This window comes from Suillus subalutaceus (assembly GCF_016647625.1).
Source record: "Suillus subalutaceus strain FC151 chromosome Unknown DFJ58scaffold_125, whole genome shotgun sequence".
Taxonomy (NCBI): domain Eukaryota; kingdom Fungi; phylum Basidiomycota; class Agaricomycetes; order Boletales; family Suillaceae; genus Suillus; species Suillus subalutaceus.
Window position 1 is genome coordinate 22,390 of NW_024540374.1, and position 8,034 is coordinate 30,423.

The 8,034-nt window shown below is 47.1% G+C and overlaps 2 protein-coding genes across 2 annotated transcripts; one reads left to right on the forward strand and one right to left on the reverse strand.

The window, feature by feature from the left end:
- Nucleotides 1-560: 560 nt before the first annotated feature.
- DFJ58DRAFT_844992 (uncharacterized protein) lies at nt 561-1,322 on the forward strand (the record flags this gene model as incomplete). The annotated part of the gene is made up of 2 exons (XM_041393119.1): nt 561-690; nt 931-1,322. 2 exons carry the CDS (start codon nt 561-563, stop codon nt 1,320-1,322), a joined length of 522 nt encoding a protein of 173 aa, XP_041239481.1.
- Nucleotides 1,323-3,933: 2,611 nt separating this feature from the next.
- On the reverse strand, nt 3,934-4,977 carry DFJ58DRAFT_666544 (UbiA prenyltransferase family-domain-containing protein; the record flags this gene model as incomplete). The annotated part of the gene is made up of 3 exons (XM_041382567.1): nt 3,934-4,382; nt 4,436-4,820; nt 4,873-4,977. 3 exons carry the CDS (start codon nt 4,975-4,977, stop codon nt 3,934-3,936), a joined length of 939 nt encoding a protein of 312 aa, XP_041239482.1.
- Nucleotides 4,978-8,034: the final 3,057 nt, after the last annotated feature.

The window sequence follows — 8,034 nt, forward strand, 5'->3', positions numbered from 1 at the left end:
GTTTGAGATGATCTAAATTCTGACGGGCCCCTGAGAGCGAGGGCTATCTGGGTGTTAATACCCGAAAGCATCGGGGCACTTGGCACTCGGAACTCGGAACTCGGAACTCGGAACTTGGAACTCGACACTTAGTGCTCAGCACTTGGTAGTCAGTATATTTTATTTTGCACCTTTCCCAAGTACATACCCTTAATTTCAGAATGAAGTCCAGATGAAATCCAATGAAGTCCGAAGGACTTCCGGAGACTGGCTACTCTGATGGAGTGCTGGAGGACTTCTGGATGAGCACAGGAACCTTCCGGAGGAGTATAGAAACTTCTAGAGAAGTACAGGAAACTCTGGAGGAGTTTCACCTGCTGCATAGGGTCCGAAGATAAGACTTCTGAAGGTAAGCTTCCTAGATGGAAGCACATGGAGGAGAGACTGCAAGGGACAGAGTCCAAAGCAGGATCAGATAGGAGGAGTGGTCCAGAGGACAGGATGTCTGAAGGTTGCGCCATCTGAATGTTCAGATGTCCAAAGGTTATGATGTCTGAAGGTCATGATGTCCAAAGGTTACAATGTCCAAAGGTTTTGATATCCGAAGGGTAAGATGTCCGGAGATCCAAAGGTCCGGAGATCCAAAGGTCTGGAGGTCAGCAGGAGTGGACAGGATTATAGGACAGGAGAATAAAGGCTACCATGGACAAGGTCTGGAGTAGAAGCAAACAGAGGTAGGCTACACTTAGGTGGAGTCGGAGATAACAGGAAGTAGACATAAGTCTTGGAAAGACAGGAAGTGCCAGAAAGGCAAAGGTCCAGCTTAAGGAATCAATCCTTAAGCTTGGATAGAGATGGAAGGACAAATCCAAAGGTTTGGAAGTCCAGCCTAAGGAATCCTTCAGGTTGGACTCGGATCTCAGTACACTTCACTTGATTTTTGATATCCAGGACTCCATAGTCGGAACTTGAGTCTTGAATCTTGGGTGTCGGGTGTCGGTTGTCGGTTGTCGGTTGTCGGGTGTTGGGTGTTGGGTGTTGGGTGTTGGGTGTTGGGTGTTGGGTGTTGGGTGTTGGGTGTTGGGTGTTGGGTGTTGGGTGTTGGGTGTTGGGTGTTGGGTGTTGGGTGTTGGGTGTTGGGTCTCGATGGTCAGGACTCAATATTTGGGACTCGTTGGTCGGGACTTGATACTCGATTGTTGGGATTCAATGGTCGGGCATTGGGTTTCAGGACTCAAATCTCGGGCTTTGGGACTCGGGTTTCAAGACTCGGTAGTCGGGACTCAATGGTCGATTGTCAGGATTTGATAGTCAGGGCTCGGATATTGGTACACTTCACTTGATTTTCGGTAGTTGGAACTTGGCATTTGGCATTTGGTAGGCTTGGATGATGTTGGCTTTCAAAGATCTATTATCATATATTGCTCAATGAAATACCAGACGATCGGAAGTGTGCTGGACATCACATATTCATTTGTCGAGACCCGGGTCTCGGAACTCAGTACACTTCGCTCGAGTTCCACTTCACCCCTTTGCAAGGCTCCATGCCATACTACATCATTAGATGACTTTGAATTATTACCTCCATGATATACAACTAGCTGAGCTCCATCATGTCTACAATTATCATTCGCCTGGGCCCACCGTTTATATTATATACCCCTACGTCGGCCTACCCGTCTATGCAATATATGTCTACCATTGGCCCACCCGTATATAATAAATCTTTCACCGCTCCCTCGGCCCACTCGTCTACAAAATAATATTAATTCGTCGGCCCACCCGTCTAATATGATATATATCTGGGCCCACCTGTCTATGTGATAACAAGCACCCTTGATATACCCGGCTATTTGATACATATCTACCTTGGTACACCCATCTACATAATATCCAACTACCTCGGCCGATCCGTCTATTGAAAATTCATGTCCATCGGCCCACCCATCTACTTTACATATTCCCCACCTGGGCCAACCCGTCTCCATCGGGAATAATAACACTCCCGGCCCATCCGTCACAGTCGAGGATATATCTACCTTCGGCCCATGGTCCGCTGGCCCGTATCATACGGGATATTATGCACGTCCGTTCACTCGTATAATACGGAGATATGTTACTGCAATATGTGTACAAAAACCTCCCTGAAGCTCTGAGGCTGTAGATCAAGAAGAATGTGCCACGTCAGTCTGAAAATCCCAGAAGTATGTAGATCAAGAAGGCACCAATGTAAGTCAGAAGAATGTGCCAATGTAAATCCAAAGCTCCAGCCTGTAGACAAACAAGCTCATAGATCCAACGCAAACCTGAGCACTGACAAAGGGTGCAGATCTAGTATACATGGCAGTGAGCAAAGGACAAAGGGTATAGACTACACTTACTATGAGAACCTCCACGCGAACCTGAGCAGTGAGCAAGGGCAGGACAGCGGACAGCGCTGTGCGATGGAAGAAGGGTACAAATCTATAAAAATACCAGCGAGCAGAGGACAAAGGGTATAGACTATACTTACCTCGAGAGCCTCTGTGCGAACTTGAGTCAAAAACCCTCTCAAGGGCGGGAGCCTATTGTAGCACCTGGTGGAGACCCTCTTGGGCACAATGGTCTTTCAGCCTAGTTTCCCATGACATAGAAACCGGGTCTGAAAGGCCGTGGGAACGTCTTTGAAGTGGTGCCAAGGGTGATGGAAGACAGAAAACGCGATTCCAAAGTAATGACCAGGATTATCCTTCTGCTCTAGGATCACGTTGATCAAGCGTGATACGGAAGCCTGTAGGCATCGCTCATCATATAGATGTGTTGTGATGCAGACAACAGTGTCTTTGCGAACCCATGTGAACTCCTTTCTTTCCGGCTTGGGATGGCAAACGTGCCAAATGTGGTTGAACATCTGAGGAACGAACGCAATGCTGGCCATGAAGCATGCAATTGACCATTGATCATCCGTGACCTGATTGTGGTCCTTTAACAGCTCTATTTCATAAATTTCCTTGCCAATGGTCGAGCTAACCATGCACTGTCCAATCATGACCTCTAGCAATGTGACTCGAACGTACTCGTCTTCAGACAGGATCTCACTTTTGGCGAGCAAATCACTCAAAGCCACCTGAGATCCAGTGCACATCAAAGACTGTTATGTCATGAGGTCAGAATTGTCCACAACCGGCAGTGGGGGCATCTTGTACTTGTGCTCAGGGGGGCATCTCAATGAAGCTGTGTGGCCGTAATGATCTTTGGAGATATGATCTTCGGCGGCTTCGTCTCCGGACATGTGATCATTGGTGATATATTGGATAAAAGCATTATCATCTGGAAGGCATTCCAAGGAGAAGAAAGGCATGCCGCACACATAGAAGATATTGCGATCAAGATCGATCTCATAGTTCCAGTAGTAAGTTCCTGGCCGCTCCCGGGAGGGGGGCTCCAAGTCGAAATCGTCACCATTTTCTATCAGTAATAGAGAATGCGAAGGGCTCTTCAACCCATCCAGCATCTCTCCAAACACCTGTCGATAGGTCGCAATGGCATTGGGCTGTCATATAAGCTGAAGCACCTTTAAGCCAAGCCATTCTGGATAACCATCAGAACCGTGGTGTGATTGGAAATACATATTCCGATAGCGGACCACGTAGTACCCATTAGTACCCATGCCTGCAGGTAAATCAAAAGAGACTTGAACGATGGTCTCAAGCGTCAACTTATGTTGATGGTCAGTGTACGGGAAAAAAAAAGATTGGTTTATGATGAACGATTTTAAGTCAAGTCATTATGTAAGTACGAGTTCTGGCCGCTGAGTCCAAAGGTGATGTGTAGACTTGTGATTGACCGGCCATCAAAGTACCAGGTAACCAAGGTCAATTTTCTAGGGTTGAATTTGTTTTGTGTGGTACAACAATAAGCTATTAAATAGTATATCATTAGAACAGGACATATGCGACTTTCAGCTCCAGATACTCAAACACTATAGAAGAAACACCAATAACCTGGAAGTAGATGGCTGAGCGTGAACCACAGCTGGTATGAGTCCATTGTAAGCTTCACCTCGGTGTGCTCCCAAGTAATATTTTGACTCACACTATAAAATTTGCAGGACTGCTTGTCGGCGCCCACAGTGTCGTACATCACAAATCGGGTCCCCACATATGCACCATAAGCTACAAATGTGGCGGTAGAGAGCGCATCTAGCTTCCAGACATGGCTCAAGACAAATGACCACAGGGGAATGCTGACCATCATTGAAAGGCGTGCGGCATTAGGGAAGATTGTGGGCAGCGTGCGCCTCCAAGTGAGGCGGTCGCCCTCTTCATCCTTGAAGTCTTGCGCATGAAGCGTAGTCGCAAAGACTGTCGAGCTAAGTGCGACCGCCAAAGCACCGACCTTATTGATACGTGAGTTGTAAGAACCTGTACTGCTTGATCAGCAAAATGATAGATTGTCTGCAACTGAATAGATTTACCGACAGCAGTGGTTCCTCCAACCTCCGCACATCCGTAGATGATGGCTGTAAGTACATTCTTCGACAATCCCATTTTATCAGCGTGAAGTTCGTTGTACCAGATATTGAACACTGCAAAAACGGTGCTGGCCAGCAGTGCCTGAGTGCCATACCTCAACGACAACATCAAGCAGACTGGGATCATCACCCAGCGCATATCAGCTGCGCTGTCAATAGAAATGCGACCAGCAGGTATCGGACGGGAGGGCTTGTTCTTGCGATCCTCCTCCGGATCTTGGATCTGGTTTGCAAGATTGAACTGCAATAAGTGGAACCATATCCACAAAGGAGCATGCCAAGCGTGGATGGGATCATATCTGGGAGCCGCAGATAATGCGAATATGGTCTGAAAAATATAATTAAACAAGGGGGCGACACACGGAATAGTTGTCACATACAACAGGTATCAGAGTGGTTCTGATATCATTTTGTGCAAAAAGGAAGACCGTCTCGAGATGATGAGCGATGCTACCAGTGCGAGCAGTGAGAGCTTGAGAGAACATAATGAATTTTTCGAATGCTCAGGTTGTGCGTCGGGTCCAGGCCTTTATACCTTGAAAGTGTGCTCAAAACAAGCGTGAACCGGTACGGCAAAAGTCATGCTGGAAGTATACAGGAACTCGAAGACTGCTTCCAAAAGTCGCGGGATTTCGGGACACCAAACCGGTTGTGAATCACTAGTCCCTGAGTCACTCAAGGCTGTAAAATCGAAACTGCCTCATCTTTTGGTAGGGAAGATGGGCAACGCCGACTTGGAAGAATTCTATGCAGAAGGCAAACCTGATGCTGCCGTTATGCATTCGTGAGAAGTAGCACTCATAATTCTCGGAGTACCCCTGAACCGTCACAGCTAGAGACAGCCCCAGAGTCAAAAAAAATAATCTTATATGGGCAATATGTGCTACTGGGTAGATAAGCGAAAGATTAGAGCACTCGCTGCATAGCATTTGACCCTTGATGTGCTCGCATTGTTGCTATCCTATGGCTATAGTTGGTCAACAATTGGTAACATATTGTAGTACTAGTGCACTCACTATCCAGAGAAGAACGATTGCCCATACTCTACAGAGCTTGCAAGATCACCGTGCAGTACACTTGAAGCCTGCAGATATCGAGGACTGATGCAGTTGAACTGTAGGAAATCATTGGTTAAGCAGGCACTTGAGAAGTCACATTGAACGATTCCATGATCAGTAATAAAGGAACTGACATTTGACTTGAACTACCTCCAGGCACGTGTTTACCGCAACCTAATTGTGAGCTTACAGTCCGGGTAGCGCCAGCTTGAATGGACATGACCTACTGATAAATAATTACAGAAAAGAACGACAGTGTTGGAAATGGCTCCCGGCTACCTCGTGGTGAGATTTTCGCAGTACTGTGAGCCGCTACCCTCCAAGTCAAAGGTCAATGGTCAATATTTGACAGTGTCAACAAAGATCAACTGCAGCTACATTGGTATTTTGTTGCACTATGTAATTAATAAAAGCTGAATTACGGCAGGTGACTTATAAGAGGATATGCACCACAGAATACTCTTGTCTGTGAAGAAAGAATCCACCATAGGTTGTCGCCCGAGGGAAGCTATCCCTGGGGCCAGAACGACTCTCAAAAAGGCTAAGTTGGATAGGCAGTGACTTGCATGGCTGGCTTGCAAATGATCCACCCTTTTTTCACACTCCGCTAGACCGTTTGAAAGCACATGAGTTTTAATGTCACAAAGTTTTCGTGTCCAAGTACCGTGACGAACCGTTGTAGAGACTCGCGTTTCTGCAGGCACATATGGGCACATTTCGCACCTTTTCACAACTCATGACAATTGGCCTGCAATGCACGACTCGCACCATCAGCTATATTCGACTTCTATCATGTCCCTAGTCAGTTTTACACATAACGCGCAGCTTTCCCGCGAAACGCGCCATAGGCGCGGTACTTTCCCACACAACGCGCAGCATTCCCACATGCGCACCTTGCGCGCTTTCTCGCGCTTAAGCGCCCTGCATCGCCCTTCATCGCCTATCATCCAGGGACGTCCGTCTATGTCCATCCACCTCATTGGTACATCATATCCCTTGCCTCGTGGTTTGTAACAAGCATTGCAGCATTATTACATGTCATTACGTATTCATAGCGCTTACTGCTCCTATCCCTTCCGCTTCCGATGCGATTTCCATAGTATAAAGTTGCTGACTTACTACACCATCATTATTACTCCCCTTTGCTGTACTTCCCTCGCTATTGGGTTTTACCTTAGAGTAGTAGTCACCACTTGGGCGCACTTTGTGTTTCCAATGGTTATCGTTATCCGCCTATACTAGACCTTTATCCGCACTCGTTATAACACTCGCTCTGCGTTTGCACTCGCTTTGCACATCCGCTTCCTTATCCGTTTCCTTATCCGGTATTTTCCGCACAACGCGCACCTTAGCGCTCACGTTCCCACGCTCGCGCTTACCTTAGTGCGCTCTCTCATGCTTCGCGCTCACTTCGCTTTTCTTCTTGCGCTTTCGCGCATCCATCACACTTCAAGGGTCTTTCTTTCATCTGGTTCTGTGTTCAGTAGCAGTCCCCTTTAGGGTCGAACGTTCTTGCATTCTGCGAGTATAGCAGCTAGGCAGAGCCAAGACTCACTTATACTGGTTGAGCATTTTTAGATATTTCATATCAGCCCAGCCAGGTTGAGATACCCACACCGTACAACTCGAATCATCGATATCTCTACCCCTGGTATGGTTTTATTCAACCGGTCTCCCTTGGGCAGACCTTACACGAAGAAATCTGATTTCGTTCAATCTACTAATGCAACTTACCATGTTAGCTTCATGAAGGGAGTGCTAGCTAGTGCACTGAGTATCTGATTCGGGCCCTCAGGGAGGCATTCATTGCCAGTAATGAAGTCCCGGCTCACATCGACTAATCTTCGCGCAGAACTACTCCGACTGCTACTGCAGTACGCATTCAACTTGCCCTTCCAACACGTTCCTCGCTATGATCTTCACCTGCCGGTAGCACCATCTCAACTTGAACACTGAGGATCCATTCATATTCTCAACGATTGGATCATTAACTGAGTCCATCTTTCCCATGGGAAATCTGATAGTCATGTGTGCTTTGCATATTGTCCTCTCCCCGCCACCGCTGCCAGAGTTGCAGAAATCCCGAGTTCCGACGAATGTGAATTATTACATCTCACTCAAACACTGCACTGATCGACTCCACTCCACTCCTCATCGCAAGGATAGTTTCCTGAACCTTTCCAAAATCCTTGCAGTGGTGAACCAGCACTGGAAAGATGAACCTGGGCGATACAATTTATGAAGAACTGCGTGCCCATTCGACTGGTTTAGACTGGAGGATTGTTGATGAATGACGTGTGCATAGTTATTGCCTTCCAACTGTCTTCCTTTATTGGTCTACCTATGAGAGACTAGCGATCGCCAATTGTGAGTTTCTGTCATCCTTTTTCGTGAACCTTCAGTCTGAGGAGATGTCACAGATCCAGCTTGCGCACTACCATCGAAAAGTGGGTGTGTGATGAAGAAAACAACCTCGAGGGATCA